Consider the following 20142-nt stretch of genomic DNA (forward strand, 5'->3'; position numbering starts at 1 on the left):
TTAGGGTGTTTGAATTGTAATATTACATTGTTTCACGAATAATACTTTATATTGAAAGGCAATAATTTTTTATAATAATGATAGTTTATTAAATTAGGTATGGATTAGGTATTAATTAGGTAGCAAATACTGTTTTTTTTCTTTACTACCAGTAAATGGAAACTATAAAATAGGAAAAAGCCAGTTCTTTTGACATTCTGTACTTTTCCTTTTATAACGAGTTTAATTTGTTTAAATCCTGGCTTTTGGACAGTTTATAAGGAGAAATAGTTTGCCTTTTGGAATTAAGGGAGCAGTGCCTTCTTACTCATTTATATCTCTGACCTTTTTTTTTTTTTAAATTTTTTTTATTTCGAGATGGTCTTGCTGAATGTAGTTGCCCTGGCATACTCTGATATACCTGCCTCAGCCTCCCAGAGTACTACAATTATGGGCATGTCCCAATGCCTGGCTAATTTTACTTTTTATTGTGGTTGTTATTTTGGCTCTGTAGTTTATGTGGCTTTTGAAGAACCATTTTGCCTGGTTTTTGGGTTTCACAAAATCTGTTCACTGAACTATGACTTTTCTAATGAAGCATCTAATATAGTTTTGTATCATACATTTTACTGATGTTTGGCTAATTAGAAACCTGAAAATAAATACCATGATTTAACAAGTTTGATGTAACCTAGTATTGATAAAGGAGAACAAAACTCCTGATCTACCATATGTCTGATACGAGTTTGTGTTCTCTAAAATTGAAGAATGAATTTTAGGAACAGTGGAGGTTAACAGCAGAAATATTTATTGAGAGAAAGAAAGCTTCTGTTTGAGATAGAAAGGGTCCTGTATGGGTTGCCTTAGATTCTGTATTCTCTTGGGATTTTTGTAGAGTAAAATCATGAGGTGGGGTGGGTCTAAAGTATGGGAACTCGAAAGGCAGATTGGCATGAGGTGGGACAGAGCTATGGTCAACCAATAAGTTTAATTGTTCAGGTAAAATTAATATAACCAGGAACAAATGGGAAAAGGAGTCATATAGCAAGTGAGCATTCTTTACAGATCAGTGACTCTTCCTGTAGGGGTTGGAATGGTGACTCCTGGTTTCTCAAGGTGATCCATACCTAATCCCTAATGTTTATACTCAAGGGTATGGCTGCATTTGTTTTGCCTTCTGTCTGGCCTATGATAAGAGGTTAGTCTCCTTCAAGGTCGCAAGACATCTGGTCCTCTGTGCCTACTTCTTTGCAGGCCTGGCCCTGTCTGACTACCTATAATATTTCTAACTACCTTGGCTGCCTGTAACAGTATCAGCATGGTACCCAAGAGAATAAGGATGATGATAAAATTATTTTGGAAAACATCTATCTAAGAATGTGGCTTTCTTATTTATGTCATAATTTAAAAAGTTTGGGTGTTAATGTACACTGTCAGATAATTGAATTTTAAAAGTCTCTGAACTGTTGTTTTCTTTTTTGACATTCAAATCTGGATGATACACTGTCCTACAATTTTTTTTTTTTTTTTTTTTTTTTTGCAGTCTTTTTTGGAGGCAGGGTTTCACTATATGGTTCAGGCTGGCCTTCAATGCTAACCCAAACTGGCCTCAAGGGATCCTCCTGTTTCAGCCTCTTAAGTACTGAAATTAGGCATGTTCTGCTGTGCACCCCCCCCCCCAATCCTATAGATTTTTAAATTAAAGCTCTGGGTGTGGTGGGACACACCTGTAATCCCAGCACTGGAGGCTGAGGCAGAAAGATCATGGTGAGTTCAAGGCCAACCGAGGCTACATAATGAGTTCAACACCAACCTCTACTACATAGGGAGAGTTGTCCCAGAAAACCAAAAAAAAATTATCTTAAAATATATATTTTCAGCATTAGAAGTATAGTGGTTAACAAGCAGATAAAGTATTGCACATAAACTAAGTCTCTGCCAAAGTGAAATTTTAAATGTAGTGCGAGCATATTAGATATGGGCCTCAAATTTAGAAGAATTCCCAGATTAAGAGTGATTTTTTTTTATTAGTACGTTTGTGATACACAATGAATGCAAGTATTGTGGGAAAGTTGGTAAATGTACTAGCATCTTAATTCTTTTACTTCCCTGAGCTTAAGTTTTTAGGAGCACTTGGGCGCTAACAATGTGAAGTTGAATATATCTTCCTGATATTTCCTGACTCCTGGTATTTCCTCCAGTGAATGATTTGAACTATTTAAAAATTTTTTTATTTAAACAAACAAACAAAAAAAAACAGAAAAAGGGTAGAAATAATACATAATTTAAAAAAATCACTAGTTGATAATTACATATTGTCTTCTTAAAAATAGTTGTTCAAGTTACAAAAGTAAAGCATATAAAGTAGACATTCAGACAGCAAGACTGCAAACAGTTCTGTTCAACTATTCCAACAAAAATTTAGTAATATGGTTATCAATCCTACACACTTAAACATACATACAGTTATATCCTTTAGAACACTTTCTTTTTCCTCTTTTTGCAATAGCAATTATACATTTTGGGTTTTAATTAATCCTACATTTCTTATTACTTTTTACCCTAGAGATACAATGTTATATTTATAAATATGATTCTTATTTCATTAATGAGAATAGCCTTAGGTTGTCTTCATTTGCCTATGAAGGCCTCAAGAACATCCTTTTTATGGCTGAGTAATATTCCATTGTATAAAAAAGACCACATCTTTTTCATTCACTCTGCAGTTGATGGTCATTTTGGTTGTTTCCAAGATTTAGTGATTACAAATTGTGCTGCTATGAACATGGATTCACATGTATCACTGTGATGTGACCTTTCCAGTTTTTCTGGGAAAATACCCAGGAGGGGAATAGCTGGGTTGAATGGAACATCCAATCCTAGTCTTCTGAGAATTCTCCATACTGATTTCCATACTGGTTGCACCAGTCTACACTCCCACCAACAATGGAGCAGTGTTCCTTTTTCCCCACAGCCTCGCCAGCGTTTGTTATTAATTGATTTCTTGATGGCAGCTATTCTTTCTGGAGTGAAATGAAATTTCAATGCTGTTTTAATTTGCATTTCTTGAATGACCAGTGATGGTAAACATTTCTTCATGTATTGAACTATTTTTATTAAGAATTGTCTTTCTTGATTTAAAGATCTGGGACATAGGAGGACAGCCCCGATTCCGGAGCATGTGGGAACGGTATTGCAGAGGAGTCAATGCTATTGTGTAAGCTTCTTTTTGTATGTCTTTTTTATTTTTTTTTTTAAAGTCAGTTAGGTTTTCAAGAAGAAAATCTTTAATATTTCCAAAGCCTCAATCTTTATCTCAGCCAATAAAAATATTTCTTTGCTAATTTCTTTGTGTAATTTTACCATTACATTTTAAAATTTAATCGTAGAATAGGAGCTTTGTGTTTTTTGTTTATGCCTAAAGGCTAAAGGATATGTTTTACTGGCATGTATTAGTCTCTGTGGACAATCTAGCTGAAACTATAGATGCTGAGATTTTCTTTAGGACTTTATTTTGATTAACAACTTGAATAATGTAAATATTAAGTAAAAATCTATAATTCTAGTTTTCATCAAGGCATATGGAAAAGATATATATTTTTTTAAGTTATATGATAGATGCTGCAGACCGTGACAAGATAGAAGCTTCTCGAAATGAACTACACAATCTTCTAGATAAACCACAGTTACAAGGAATTCCAGTAAGTAAGGAGTATTTGTTATTTTATGTTTGTCATTATATAATAACAATTGTACCTTGGTGTCCATGCAGATTGGTTCCAAGGCTCCCCACAGATACAAAAATCTGAATTTTTGGGTCCTTTAGGTAAATTATGATAATATTTGCATATAACCTTTCAGTTGGTGTCAACTAAGAACTTCATGGTGATCAAGTTAAAATTGTTTTTTTTTTTTTTTTAAATTTTAAAGGGTAAAATTGATTTTTACTTGCACTATATGCAACCAATCTTTACTACAGAAGAAAAAGAATAATCTTCAAAGTTAAGGAAACAGGTTTGGTTTTTGTTGTTGTTTTTGTTTCATATTGGGCCTGATTTTAATTTTACATAAATGTACATAAATGTCTGTAATATTTGTACATCTTCTCATGCGCTTTAAGGCATCCTAAAATGTCTCATACAATGTAAGTGCTATACAAATAGTTGTTATACTGTTACCAACAAATAATTGTTATACTGTAATATTTAGGAAAAACTGATAAGAAACAAAGTCTGTCAGATTCACTACAGTTGACTTTTTTGTGATTGTTTTGATCCCTATTTGATAGAAATCATGGATATAATCTTGAGTATATAGAGGACTAACCATATATTATGTTTGACATTAGTAAAATGTTTTCTAAAGTCTGGTAGGCTTTTATGTACTGAATATCTGTCGCGTCTTGGGCATTGTGCTATTATGAATGCCTCAACCAAGTAGGTATTAAATTACTATGCAACGGGAACCAACATTAGTTCTAATCATATGGTTATGAACAGAAGTTAATAGAGGCTAGGAATTTGGCTCAGTGGCATAAGTGCTTGCCTGCCAAGCACAAGATCATTGAGTTCAATCCCTATTACCAAAAAAAAAAAAAAAAAAAAGTTAATAGAAACATATTGCACGCCATTTAGGAATATTGTCCACCAGACTATTAATAGATCAGAAGAGAAAGTATAAAGATAATTCCTAGTTCCTGTTACAGTTTAATGAAAGATAGTGCTAGTAATTGACCTAAGGAATGCTAGATAAATGCCAGGCTTTAGCCTCAAGACAATCTTAGGGAGGTCAAATACTTGGAATATATTACCTCAGTGAATCTTGACAACATTCTGAAATTTGTGATATTATCTCTCCTTTGTATATAGTAATTATTACATATTTAAGGTCACATGAATATTAGTAAGTTGCACAACCACATTTTGAATATGTGTCTAAACAGTGAATGAAAAAGGTCCCCAGAATCTGTGCCTGCACATCTCAGAATTTGTTGGTATTTGCTTGTATTTTGTTTTATCTTTTTTTCACATACTATATGGACAGCCTTTGTCTGTATTGAAGTCTTTTGTAAGTATTGTGGAGTCTCACGAGTTTTTTGACATCCTACTATAACTGAAGAAGTCTATTTTAATCTAAAACATTGTGTTTGAAAAGCATACATTTATGTAAAATTAAAGTCAAGCTCAAATATAAAACAAGAACAACAAAAACCCCAAATCTGTTTGATCAACTTTTAAGCTTATTTTCTTTCTTCTGTAATAAAGACTGGTTGCATATACTGCAAGTAAAAACCAATTTTAACTTGATCACCATGAAGCTCTTAGTTGAAGCCAATAGAAAGCTAATTTAAGGGGTCTGAGGATGTGGTTCAGTGTCAGAGTGTTTTCTTAGCATGCATGAGGCCCTAGGTTCAGTTTCTAGCCCCTCAAAAACTAAAATTAACACCGATTTAAGCAGAAAGGAATTCATTGGAAAGATATTAATTAGCTCACAGACTCTCTGGGAAGGAAACATAAAGCTAGGCTCAGAAAAAAGTGTGGAACAGGGAAAGCTAAGCGGCAGTCAGCATCATAGCCAATATAGCGTAAGTTTAGTGACAGCTTTCAGTTTCTGATCAGTGAACACAGTTTTTCTGATTGGAGATGTGTGTTCAAGGTGATGTTCCATCACCACTGTTCGCTCCCTTCTTGCATCAGTGAGTCTGTATTGAGTGCATTGGTTGATCTAGATTATGTACCCATGTTGTAGCTGAAAGAAAGCTGGGAAAGAAGCAATTATGAAAATATGAAACCTTTATTGAGGGGAAGGTATATAAGACATAGAAAAGATACCAAGTAACTCTGAAGTAACTTCAAAACAGTGTATAAAGGGGTAAAAGTGAGGGATGGGAAAGTAAGTTGAACAAGGATACTGGCCCTTGACTCTGATATCCTCAAGAGTCTAAACCTATGAGGGGATTGATCTGGAGTTGAAATTTGGGGAAAATGTTAGTGAAAAAAAGAGGCATGATGTGGGCATAGTATCTACTTTAATAGGATGGGTCAAGTTACATGTTCTAACTTGGAGTATGAATGCTGTGAAGAGTACATACACAGAAAGCAAACGTTGATGAGAAGGCTGACTGCTCTTTTTGAGTTTTCTTTTGTTTTCCTTTTCTTCCCTGGCTTTGCAGTGAGCCACATCCTTGTAACACGTGGCGCGCGGGGAGGGACCAGCAGAGACCACCAGGCTTGTGTAAAGGCAACATGGTGTGGAATTTATTGTGCCTGAGTGCAGAGAGAGAGAGGGAAAAGACCTTTTGTACGGAATAAAGAGAATCGTGACCCTTTTATAGGAATGGAAAAATGACACAGGACATTAGGAAAGAAGATTTTAATAACTGTCTGTGGTTAAAGTTCTCTGGAAGTCTTTTTTTTTTTTTTTTTTTTTTTTTTTTTTTTTTTTTTTGGTCTTTTTGAGACAGGGTCTCACTATGCAGTTCAGGCTTACCTTGGACTCACTTTATAGCCCACGCTGGTCTTGAACTTGCAACGATCCTCCTGCCTCAGCCTCCTGAGTGCTAGGATTACAGGAGTGTACCACCACGCCTGGTTTAGCAGTCCTTTTTTTTTAATTTTTGTTTTAAAGAGAATAAAATAAAACAACAGAATAAAGCAAATCAGAGCAAAACAATGCAATTGGCACAGGATTTCAAAACAGAACAGGAAATCAACAGTGATTACCATAATGTCTCTTTTTTTTTTTGGAATAGTTGTCCATATTTTCTTACACAATGAATTCAAACAAGACAAAAATAGTATAAAATTGTTTCTCTGGCAGTCTTGTACCTCAGTGAGCAGTCCTTGAAGGTCCTGTGTAAATTTCCATGTAGCTCCAGATTTCCCTGAGACCTGCAAAATTCCTTGTCCTATCTTAGCTTCCTTGTGACATTCTGTACTTGTTGATGACAGCTTCGATGCTGAGCATTCCCTACTGAGAACAGTGCTTCTGCTGGCTAGTAGGTTGGGGGCCAGGAGAGTCAGGTCCTTTTAGAGGCTTACAGTCCCCAGCTCTTCTTTATTTTTTAGTTTGAGATAATATCTAAGTTCTAAGTTGCTCAGGCTGACCTTTAACTTGGGGTTCTCTTCTCTCAGGCTTTGAGTGGTGTGATTCTGGTGTGCACTACCATGACCAGTTTTGCTCTACTGGTCTTTGGAACACTTAACAATCACATGATAACATTTATTTACAGAGTACTGTATATGACTGCTTTATTCTTCTTGAGGTTCACACTTAGCCATTGGATTAGCGTATTTGTAAATTTACTCTGTAGAATGGGTCCTGAATATATTTGTATGCATGTATATAGGTTTGTATTTGTGGTACCGGTTACTGAATCTGAAGCACGTAGTCTGTCATAGGGGTATATCCCTAGTTCCTGGATTCAGAATTTTAAATCCTATTTACCACCTGAGTGTTGGCCCAGACCTGTAATCCCAACACTCAGGAGGCTGAAGTAGGTCAATTTAGGCTAGACAGAGTCCTTATCTCAAGGCAGGCTGCAAATAAATAACAAAGAAAGAACGAAACAAAGAACTCTAGTTACATGCTCATGTGATGAGTTGTTGCCTGATTAAAAATGGTTTTTCAGGCTGGGGATGTAACTCGTTGATTAGAGTACTTGCTTAGTGTTCTTGAAATCCTAGGTTTGATCCCTAACAACACACACATGTGCACGTGCATGCATATATATATATACACACAAACACACACAGATTTTCCCACTTTGGGGTAACATCATATGTCAGATTATGATTTTTTAAAAATCCATTTTATTTCAATAAATACAATTTCAAAACACATCAGTTGGGGCAACAATGGTACACACATTGTGCATCATCATCCCCAAATCATTCACGCAGAGCACAGGACCTCTGCATTCAGTTACTCAAGCAATACCAGCACAAATCTTTCTCTTCTGATTATGATTTATTAAGAGTACCAGAAATAAGCCTCGTGGGTAGCACACATCTGTAATTTTAGCACTTTGTAGTTTGAAGTAGGAAGATCACAAGTTTGAGGCCAGGGCTGCGCAATTTGGCAACTTATCAAGATCCCCCTTTTTTTTTTAAACAGGAAAAAATAAGAAATAGCAATAAACAATTTCAAAAGAGTGGGCAACTCTTTTGAAGATATTAAGATATACTGTGGTACCTGTTACTGTTAACCCCAATATCCTGTTCTGAAGTTCTGTACCAATCTCACTGCATTGTCATTGATTGGCTTTGTTCTGTCTTGTTTTGTTGTATTTTCTACCTTCAAAATAAAAAAGAGGCTAGTAGGAGAATAACAATAATCAACACTTTGTGTATTGCTAAATTCACAGTAGTTGTTCAGGGTAGAGGACAAAGGCATGAAACATAGTCCAGAAAATTACTAGCACAAACTTTCCTTTCAGTGAACCAAGAGAAACCAGCTGTGTAACTGTTTTAAATGTATTGTGTTTATATATATTTTTTCCTTTTGTTTTTCTTCCTTTCCCTTTTCTCCCATCACAGTTTTTCTTATCTTTTGAACAGTTTCTTCCCTATTCACAATATCTATTTTGCATTTTGGATCTTGTTTTCTCTTTCAGATTCTCATACTAGTAAGACAATATATTTACACATGGGAATCTGGTTTATTTCACTTACAAGTATGGTCTTGAGTTGCATATTTATTATTTGAGAGATTTAAATTAAAACAACACTGAGATTCCATCTCAAGAAAGAATTGCTGTAATCAAGAAAACAATAACAAATGTTGGAGGGGTTGGGTTATTATTGTTATTCTCCTACTCTGTTCGTGGCGAGAGTGCAGACTGATGTGGAAATTAGTGTGGAGAGTTCTTAAAAATCTAGGACTACAGGTCCCATTCGACCCACTAGTCCCCTTGTGGTATTTTCCCAGAAAAACTTAAAACATCCTACCACCAAGATACATGTGCACCCATGTTTATAGCAGAACAATTTGTAATAGTTAAATCTTGGAAATAACCCAAATGTCCATCAGCCAAGGAATGGATAAAAAAGATTTTTTTATATAACGGAGTACTACTCAGCCATAAAAAACATAAACTTGAAACTTTTATCAAGATCTTGTATCAATGTAAATGTTAAAAGGGGGTGGGGGCTGGGTTGTAGCTCAGTGCCAAAGGCCTTGGTTTCAAGCCTCATTACAACTAAAAAGACAGAGAGTTCAGTCCTCATTACAACCAAAAAAAGTCTTATGTAGAGTATAGACTTAGGTGTTTTTGTATTTTTTTAAGTGCTAGCAATTGAAACCAGGCTCTTGTGTAAGTACTCTACCACTAAGCTAAACCCCCAGTTCAAGACTTGTAAAGAGACATCAAGAGATTTATTGGGCAGGAATTTAAGAGTAAACACTCAGAAATATAATGCAGGTTCTCAAGAGAGAGAGACTAGGTATATTTGGTAGTTGAAATCTGTGGAATTTGAGTCTATGGAAAGCTTTATCTTGAGTCTTGAGAAAGGGTGATTTACCTACAGACCCATAATAACCCAGTCATAGGGAAAGGTCTATTTTGCAGGTGAAAAAGATGATCTGTTCACAGGTGAAAGAATCCAATTACAGTACAAAAGGGAATGACTGAACACATTTGCAGGTAAAGGATAATTGTCCAGGCTTACTGTTTTTTGGGCAGAAAAGAAATACATTTTAGACTAGGCTTGTGTTCTGAAGCTGCAGTTTTCATTTTTAAAATTATGATTTTTCTTGTCACCCTTCAAATTATATTTATTTCTTCTGGCCTACATCATTCCCCATGGGACATGGATCCTTTATTCTAAAGAGGGTACAGAAGGGCCAACGGTCGGTCTTTACTATTGAACCCTATTTGTTTTGAGGTATTTACACAAGAGTTAGACTGTTTCAAATAGAAGTTGCCAGCCATGTATCAAATACAGTCATTTATGCAATGGTAATTAAGGGAATACTGATATGAATAATTAAATGAATAGGCCACCATTTATGTAAATAATGCTTTTAACATTAAAGCATGTGTTAACATATTAATGTTTGCATCTTTATATATCAGTGTTTCTGTGATGTTTTTGTGTATGAAAGTTTACCTTTACTATCCTTTCTGTTTAAAGGTACTAGTACTTGGAAACAAGAGAGATCTTCCAAATGCCTTGGATGAGAAACAGCTAATTGAAAAAATGTATGTTTTAAGAATGAGTAATATTGTTTCAAAAGTTTAATTCTAAATTATACTACTTTGCCTGTTTTATTTTTTTTTTACTGTTTTAGTATCATTATATTCTTCAATAATGTTCATAACCATATTTTTAGTGGATAAATTTGGCCTACCAGAGAAATGAATCTCTAAAAGTTTAGTAATTATAATACATTGTTCAGCATAATGAAAATAAACTTTGAGCAAAATTGAGCAAGAAATGATAAATATGACAACTATTTTAAGCACAGACTTACTCTTAACTCTGTTTCTTTAGGAATCTGTCTGCTATTCAGGATAGAGAAATTTGCTGCTATTCAATTTCTTGCAAAGAAAAGGATAATATAGGTAAGAAATGACTTATTCTTTAAAGAAGAAGATATCACTGGGAGATATATAATGCTTCTTATTGTTTATTATTTCCATTTCTGTTAAAGTGACTTTCTTTACAATGCAATATTGCTATGGCTTCAGGAAATAACTTACATATCTTAAATCTTTTCTATGCTGTTTAAATGCAAGAAAACTTTGAGGGTAAGCATTATGTTATATCAATTTATTGAATTAATTTTTGCAGAGCTAGTATTCAATTATGCTTTGTAACAAGTGGCTTTTGTTTTTTGTGGGCTTTTTTGTTTTGTTTTGTTTTTTGTTTTTTGAACTCTCATAGCAGGCAAGCTCTTGAACCACTGAGCTAAATCCCCAGCCCCAAAGTGGCATTTTTGAAATTTAAGACTTTATAAAACTTGGTCTGTAGGTACTATAACAATTTCTCATTTATTGAGCTAGTACCTTAAAAATATATTAGCACTCTGTTAGAAGTAGCAACCAGAAATACCTTTTATCTATATTCATAGTGATATCTATATTAATTTCTGAAGACTCAAACAAGAAAGTACTGTAAACTAGATGGCTTAAAACAACAGAAACTGGTAACTGGGCCTGGTGGTACACGTTTGTAATCCTAGCACTTAGGAGGCTGAAACAGGAGGATCACAGTGAGTTGGAGACCAGCTTGGGCTACATACGAGTTTAAGGTCAGTCTGAACTGCAGAGCAAGACCCTGTCTCAAAAATAAAACAGAAAATCCAGCAACTGGTATGAGGATATAGCTCAGTAGTGCTTGCTTAGTATGCAGAGGTTTAATCCCCAGTACTGCAAAAACAAAACTAAAATTCCAGAAACTTATTTATCATGCTCAGGAGGCTAGAAATCTAGAATCATGGTGTCAGCAGTGTCATACACAGTCTATCTAAAGGCATAGGGCAGGATTCATCCTTTCTTCTCTCTAGCTTGTGGCTGCCAGCAATTCTTGCCATTCTTGGACTTATCGATGAGCTGTTCCAGTCTCTGCCTTGCAGTCATACTTCACATGGCTTTCTCCTCTTTGAAAGTACTGTCTTATCTAAAAGAACACAAGCCACTGGAAAAAAGGGCCCACTCTAATTCAGCATCTCATTTTAACTACTTCTCAAGAGACCCTCTTTCCATATAAAGTCATATTCTGAGGTTCTGGGTTGATGTAACGTTTTAGAATACTGCTCAACAATAGTACATTGAATTTAAAACCATAGATACGTGCATATGTACACATGTAATATAAACACCAACTTAGGGCTCTTAAACTAATTAGTTTCTTAAGTTGGTGAAGGATTATTTAAATAAAAATGTATTAGAGCAAATGTAGCAAATAGTATATTTTAGAAGACACTCACACTTTCTTTTCTTCAGCCCTAATTCAATATGCATTTGTTCTTAGCATACTTAACATTTTTCAAGTTAAATCCATTCTTTCTTCCTGCACCTGACACTTCTGCCCCCAATTCCAAACTGTTCTAATGTACTGAAAGTGTATAGATGTGATTCTTAGTTTCCTCTAAAGACCATCCAAAAGCAGTGTCAGTCCTGGGATCTCTACTGATCACCACAAATTTTCCTCTGTTGAATAGATAATAGGTGACTTGTTACATTGTGAACACTGATATAATTGGAGAACAAACTCTACAAAGCATTTATAGTTACTGAGACCTTATTGGAAGCCTTTTTGTGTTAAATGTGCATGGAAGAAATGCTAGTTAAATCAAGATACACTGTCTTCAGAGCAGCTCATTTACTTCTACATCAGTGTTTCTCAGCTGGAAGATTTCTTTTCAGGAGACAAGTGGCAGTATCTGGAGGTAGTTTTTTGGTTGTCATAACCAAGAAGGTGAGGTTAGCATCTGGTGAACAGAGACCAGAGGTGTTGCTTGTCTGTAGTTATCACAGCAAAGGTTTAGCCAAAGAAAACTTTGTTCTTCACTAATTGTACATTGTGCTGTTTTGTAAGGTTATTACTTTTGTTTTCTGTAGTGTTTTGGAAAATAGACAAGAGAATGCTTTTAAATGAAGGAAAAGAAATTTTTTACCAGTCTCAAAAGCTAGCCAAATTCTTGCCTGAAAAAGTCTGTTGAGCTCATTTACACAGGAGATGCACCAGAGATGATAACTTTAGTTTAGACCAGCCCAAGCTGGTCTCCAACTCACTGTGATCCTCCTGTTTCCTAACTAATTAAGGCTGATGTTCATGGCTTGCTGTATGGCTCAGTAGTTACCAGCTTTGTAATTTTAGAACTCTTGGCTGGAAGTGTTACCAAGTTTAAGGAAACTGATCACCTCTTAGAGTAAAAGAAGGTAGTTTGCAAATCAGAATGTCTGTTTATTTGGAGTAAGAAATGTAACTAACAGCCAAGTGCTTACTTAGACTTCTTGAGTTATCAAGTTAGGATTCCTTTCTTTTTGTTATTTATTTATATTTATTTTTTTTACTGTTGTTATATATGTTATTTTGTATAACATGTATTGTTTCCAGAATTTTTGCTTTATTGAATTGCTCCCAAAAGTTATTTCGTTGGACATAGTTCTATATTGCACTTTCTGTTTCCTTATGTGACACAGGAAGTACTTTAATCTTATTAGGAATGTGTTCTTAAATCACATGAAAAATGTTACTTTTGTGACGATGATCTTTGCAAAGATTATTTGTATCTGTGATGCTTTTTACGGTGTATGACTTCTCCTGTCTCTCTAGGTGTATTTATTTTGTATTTAGGATGCTGTTTTCTGCCCTGTGTCCAGAAAGTTTTTTCTTTGATTTTTAGTGAATTGCTTTCCTTTTCTCCCTTACTACATGGCATTGCAAAAGAATAATAGAGGACCTATTTCAGCAGTTATGCTAAATCATTGTTTTCACAACCATGAATAAGTCCTGTTTGTTCAAATCCCAACTCTAGTCTATTCTTTGTGTGTGTGTCTTACAATTTCTCTACCTGGGAAACTGAAAGATTGTATTTGGTACTGGGTTTCTTAGTTACTTTTCACTCACTAAGACAAAATACCTTATCCCCAAAATTAAGGAAGGAAAGGTTTATTTCTTAAAGTTCTTGGAGGTTTCAGTCCATTCTCAGTTGGCTCCAAGGCAGTGTGACAAGGCAGCAGAGGCATTCGTGGTCATGCAAAACAGCAAGGTATGAACTGGCAAGAGAGCAGGACACACCTCTTTCCCACCGTTACATCATATCCTGACACCACCCCTAGGTGGGTGTAGCACACCAGCAATCTGAGCACTAGATAATGAGCCAATCACAAACGCGTAATTGCATGAGGCTTGGGGTCACTGACATAAACCATAAATGATACCTGGGAACTAGAAGATTGACTTTGCACTTATCTTTCAGACTTGAAGGGTAGAGTCTCAGATGTTTGTTTTTTAGGTAGATAACACATTTTAAAGAACTCAAGACAGTCATTCAGCGTTCTGACTCAGCTGCCTTCTCTTCTCAGTCTCTGTGTGCTTTCCCTGGCTAATCTTAGCACTTTAGCTTTAACTGCCACCTATATTATGATGCTGTTCCAGTCCACATCTCTTCCTCAGACCTGTAGGCCTAAAACATCTGTCAGAAGGCTCCATATGTGTTGATGTGCCTTCAGTTGAAATTCTTAGTCCTTTTCCTGTAGCTGTTCTCCTTTAGCCTCTGTTTCAGTCAGCAGCTTCATGATTTATATACCCATTCTGGCCAGAAGAGTCTTCCCCATGTATGACATCATCTGGCTGCCTATCACCTAGTGGTTTTCAGTAAGGGACACTTCTGCTCCCCAGGGAACATTTTGTATGTTTGGTTGTCACATTGTGGGTGGGGGTAATAGTGGGATGTAGTGGTTAAGGTCAGGGATGCTGCAAACTGCAGAACACAGAAAAGGGTTTTTTGTTATTATTGTTTTTTCCCTTTTAATGCAGCTTAAAATGTCAAGGGGGCAAAGTTGTGAACCTTTTCCCCTTGCTTTCACAAGAGAGTCAACCACCTCTCCTACCCCCATGGTTTAGCCATGTTTTCTCTATCTCTTAAAGTCTGAAATGGCTGGGTTTGGAGGTGCGCACTTGTAATCCCAGCACTTGGGAGGCCGAGGCTGGTGGATTGCTGCAAGTTTGAGCCCAGCCTGGGCAGTAGTGAGGTTAAACTCAGCCTCAACTGCATAGTGAAACCTGACTCAAAAATAAAACAAAACAAAAATACAACAAAACAAAAGCCCATAAAAAGTTCCATACTGGTTCGTGCTCTTTTTGATTCTCTTTTGCACTTGCAATTTCTTTGCTTGGCATTCTTGGCTCTTAAATTCAAATGGTTATTTATGTCATTTCTATTATGCTTTTAAAGTTTTTTGAAGGCAGGGAATTCTGTATCTTTGCATCCCTGGTAATTTGCACACAGTATTGAGTTTATAGGCAGTGAAAAAAAGTATCAACTGTCCTGCCACAATTTTATTTGCTCATTTTTAAATTTTGCAGTACCAATGATAGAACCTAGGGCTTTCACACTGGGCTATATCACTAGTCCTTTTTTATTTCTTGAGACTGTGTCTCATTAAATTGCCCAGCCTGGGTTCCAGTGTTTGATTCTCGGTCTCAGTCTCCTGGAGTGCTAGGATAACAGGTGTATATAACCACATCCAGGTCAGAGTTTAACTTAATTTAGAAGGCTCTTCATTCTCTGGTATTTTTCTCAGGTTGTCCTTGTGAATTTAAAGTTAACATACATAGTACAGTAACATAGATATAAAAAAGCAGAAGATACCCAGCTGTGTTTTAAAGTATTGTCTCTGTTTAATGTTGAGTTTAACTTTGGTATCCTTAACTTTGACTTTTTCCCCCATCTTTAGATATCACACTTCAGTGGCTTATTCAGCATTCAAAGTCTAGAAGAAGCTGAAACATCTCCTGAAGTCTTCCAGTCCTTCTTGGCTATAATCCTAGAATTATTGTCCGTTCCTCTGAAGTACTTCCCAGAATATGGTCCTTCGTATACCTAAGAAATTGCCTTTTTCAGAGTTTATTTCTCATGTGCACTGCTGAAGATGTGTAACCCTGTTCCTTTACAAAGAATCATCTAGAGTTGTCATGATAAAGTCAGCACACACAAAAAGGTTTCTCCCAATACAGAACTTGTGTTAAACAGTATGTAGAGCTTTTTGTTTTGTTTTTATTTTTACCAAAAGAATGTGTATTTTTACCATCTTAAATCCAGAAAGTTGCATATTTCCATTCTGGTCTTTCCGGGCCAGTTTTTTATATTGGTTTTCAGTAAATGTCTATATTTCATTATAGAGTCCAATAGCTTAATACTGATAATGACTTGATACAGCATGAAATTTCTAGTGCCACACACAGTATTTAGAAAACCTTTTAAGCCTGATTAATGTGAGAACATAAACATAATGTTTATCTTATCTCACAAATGCATGTGAAATGTATAATTACATCTTAGGAATTAAACAGTGGTCTGCAAACAGGTAGCAGAGGCATCGTATACATGTTGCTGGTTCTTTATACTGGAGAGATACTACCTGATGAATTTTACAGACATTCTGATTTTTGAGAATCCTTTATGAGAGAGAACAGTTAGAAGTGTGATAGGAGTTAGTGCATGCTGTTTTATATCTGCCCGGATCATACATTTTTTTAAAATGCTTTTTCCTTTCAGTACACTTTTTTAAGGGGTTGGGAATTGAAGATTTTCTCAAAAGCTTTCATGAATTTGGAGTATTTCAGCCAATGTAATAAAGCCTGTTAAGAATGTCAGACTTTGTTCAAATACCTGTTTGTTCTTTGTATCTCCCAGTCATCAAATCAGTGCTGCTGCATGATATTTTAACTCTTGACTTTTTATATCCAGTCATGAAGTTGACTTTCAGCACAAAAGACACAAACAGATAAAAATTTTTGTTTTTTCTTACTAACATAAGATTTGGCACTCTTTTGTCTAGTGCCATTAGACGTCTTGATTATTGTGACAACTCTAGACCTGCCTGCTTTGTCTAACATAATCATGTACAGCGTCTACAGGTTGGTTAGTAGTCAATCACACAGAGAACTGAGGAACTGATGCTGTTTTATTGTTTGCTTCTATGATACATAAATGTATAAAAACATAAAATGAACATATTTTATAGTTTAGTGATCTCCATATACATAAAGGGACATACTAGTACTGGTTCACTTATAAATTGTTATTCATACAGACTGCTGTAGTACATACAACTGTGGTACAATTGCTTATATGTTGCCTCACACTGTGTGTGATTTTGTTTCTTGTGTTAAGCAGCACTTATGTAGACAGTGCATTTTCAGATGTGTTGAACACTCAGTGTAGTCAACAGTAATTCTTTTAATGAATACCAGTTTTAATTTATAGACTGCCATGGCCTTAAAACTATTCTGTACAAAGTACCGCACTGTATTGCACAGGCACTACTTGTTGTTCTTCATTCACATTTTTACTGAGGAGACTGTGTGGGCTTTAAAAGTTCTCTTGTTATTCTTTGAGGCATATTGCACAGTTCCCAAATAGAATGGGTAGTTCTGTAAATGAAGGGATATTTGAACTTGCTACCATAGTTTAATATCATTAATGGTCACCAGGTAAACAATGTGGGAATTTGGGCCTAAAAAGAAATTGGAGCTAGAATGTGTGACTGTTTGGGTACTACCTAGGTTTGTTAACTGACTTATAGCTGGCCCTTAACGTGTTTGTGTGACTATTTATTGCTTTCAGCATTTCAAGACATCTAAATGCTACTTATCAACATTTTCCTGTGCATAACCTTTGCATGTAAAAACTTAACAGTTACCAAACTTTGTAAATAAGTACATTTTATTTAGGTGGATGCATTTTTCGTCTATTTACTGCTCTTCTTAGCTTTATTCAATAAAATTGCATTTTGAGGGTTGTATTAGCAGTTTAAAAATGTGCATCATGATGGAAGGTGCAGACTTTTTTGGAAAAGCATAGCAAAAAAATTACCACGAGGAGAGGAAGGTCTGTAGACCATCTGCTAGAGAGAATCAACTCATCTGTCAAAAGAGTTGGGTCTGAGGGCTAGTTAAACTAGAAATAAACTTTTAACATATCCAGAGTTGATATTGTGATTTTTTTTTTTTTTTTTTGAGGGAAGGGGATGCTGCTACTTTTTAAAAGTTTTGTCATGATAACTTGAAATGTGGGACTTCTAAATGGCTGGAGTTGGTAACACATTTTCTAGTCCAGTTTTTAAACTGAAAGGAAAGTCCTCCTAATTAACTAAAATTGAAAAGACATGCCTACTTACTGACTTCAGAATAAAAATATTTTAAATAAAAATTTTCATTGTGGAGGTTTTCCCACAGAGGCACATTTGTTTAGAATAAAGAATTTGGTTCATTTTGCTAGGATGTTATTTATTGTTTGTATGATGAATCAGTATTTATCTCATCAGAGCTATTGGAGAAAAATATTCAGTAAAGTTATATGCCCTGTAAAGTTTGTTCAGCTTTCTCTGTGTTCATGGTGTCATTCTGTATAGCCAAACCCTAATTGACTAATTGGATGTGTGAGAAATATAAATTTCTCAGCAGAAGTCAGGAGGGAGAAAAGATGCCTTAGCTTTATTTTACCAGCATTACCATAGGAATTTTTCTTTCTTTTTTTGCTATATTGATGGAGCTATTTTGTCCAGTTGACCCTTGTTTTTTTTTTTTTTTGGAGACAGAGTCTCGCTATGCAGTTCCGGTTGGCCTTGAGCTCACTTTGAATCCCAGGCTGGCCTCGAACTCAAAACAATTCTCCTGCCTCAGCCTTCCAAGTGCTGCGATTACAGGCGTGAGCCACCACACCCGGCTTCTTTTTTTAATCATATTTTATTAGGGTATGTTAATATTACATGATGATTGGGTTTATTTCTGGAAGTTGGTACATGCAGTTACTAAATTATTTGGTCTCTTCTCACTGGTCTACTGGAGTGTGAGAGGTGAGACGGGTTGTTGAAGATACATATTTAGATGAATTCTCTGTATGTTTACATCTGTTTATAAAATTTTTTTTTTGTTTTATTTTGGTGCTAGCAAGTAACAGTTAAGCTCAGGCCTTGGCACTGAGCTGCATACCAAACCCTTTAAATGTTTTCCTTTTTAAAATTTTGAAATAGAATTGCTGAGTTGCCCAAACTGGGCTTGAATTTCTGATCCTTTTGCCTCAGCTTCACATAGTGATGGGGACTATAAGTGTGCCACAACAGCCAGCTCAAAAAAACAGATTTCTAAAATTAATTCCTTTGATTCTGTCAAGTAAATTGGGTGTTTTGGGCCCTGCCTACTTTTGTCTACATTGATTTTTATTTTACTTTTTTGACAAGGAATTGCTTGCCCATTGTCCATGTAGGATGAGTTACACTGGAATTCTGTTGATACTGTAATTATAGGCTCTCAAAATGTTCTTTTATTTTGCTCACTCTAATGGAAACCTAAATGTAATATAGCAGGTACCATATTGTAACACATCCAGCTGGCCTAATGCTTGGTTCTAAAAATGTATGCCACTGCAGGGAAACTTATCATGTTTTGTCTTCAAAGTAATTTCATTTTTTATCACAAACTTTTAAGATCATGCTCTCAACAAAGCATATGCAATGAAGAGACTCGAAAAGGAAGACCGTAAAGTAAACTAGCCTCACAGACTTCCTGTAAGTTGCTGTTACACAAGTGTGTGGCCCATTGCAGGTGTTTCCTGTTGGTTGATAAATACTCTCCACACAATTTCTGTTCAGACTTCAGCTATTAATAAAAGTACTCTCATCTCTGGTGCCTCTTGAGTGTTCACTGACTTAATAGGCTATAGTTGTTAATTTTCATTGTTAGCAGTAACAGTAGTCATTCATTATTCAGGTTTATCAATTAATTCTCTCTTTAATTAGTCTAAAATCCCAAGACAGCTGGCTTTTCGGTAATATAAATTTCTCAGCAGAAGTCAGGAGGGAGAAAAGATGCCTTAGCTTTATTTTACCAGCATTAGCAGGTTTTGCATTAATAAAAGGAAAAGATGTGGGAAAGTCTTTAATTTAAATGGTAATGTAGGTTGGTCCTGTGAAGGGTGCTGGATTCGCACTTAAGAGTGGGTTTTCTTTGCTTTAACTGGTGGTGTGACTGATGAGTTGCTGAAACCCCATTGTGCCTTAGCTTTCCAGTCTAAGAGGAAGTAGAGGGAATTTCTAATACAAATTTTTCCACTAACAAGAAGCTATAATTCTAGCAGTTTAGAGGCCTGGACAGTGTTAAAGAGAAAATGCCCACTTGGTTGACAGGAATGTGTTATTTTCATGTTCCTTCAACTTGAAAATAATTAAAAACATTTACTTTTTTTTAAAGCTGCAGACACACCCAATGCATTTTTCTACCTTTCAATTTTAACATAGGTAAGGGCTGGATATCATAGGTGTTTTACAGATTGGTAACAATTTAAGTTTTGTTTGAAGGAAATGATGCTTATAAGCTTATATTGTACATGGGGAGGCATTTATACATTTTGAAGTATTTTTTTCCCAGGTTGCAGAAAAAAATGTTTACTGTGGTATACGCTCTGGAAAAGCACCTAACTACTAATTTG

At 35.5% G+C, this 20142-nt stretch overlaps 1 protein-coding gene across 1 annotated transcript in view; it reads left to right on the top strand.

Moving 5' to 3' along the window:
- The window catches only part of Arl8b (ADP ribosylation factor like GTPase 8B), a 52611-nt gene extending 33268 nt beyond the window's left edge, over window positions 1-19343 (top strand). Inside the window, exons 3-7 of the mRNA XM_003473455.5 lie at window positions 3123-3196; window positions 3587-3680; window positions 10113-10180; window positions 10473-10543; window positions 15389-19343. Of these exons, the coding sequence (XP_003473503.1) occupies window positions 3123-3196; window positions 3587-3680; window positions 10113-10180; window positions 10473-10543; window positions 15389-15438 (357 nt within the window). The 3' untranslated portion in view covers window positions 15439-19343. The remainder of the gene's footprint in view (window positions 1-3122; window positions 3197-3586; window positions 3681-10112; window positions 10181-10472; window positions 10544-15388) is intronic.
- Window positions 19344-20142: the final 799 nt, after the last annotated feature.

Source organism: Cavia porcellus, unplaced genomic scaffold (assembly GCF_034190915.1).
Source record: "Cavia porcellus strain 051 isolate PalLab524CR breed Dunkin Hartley unplaced genomic scaffold, mCavPor4.1 scaffold_13, whole genome shotgun sequence".
NCBI lineage: Eukaryota > Metazoa > Chordata > Mammalia > Rodentia > Caviidae > Cavia > Cavia porcellus.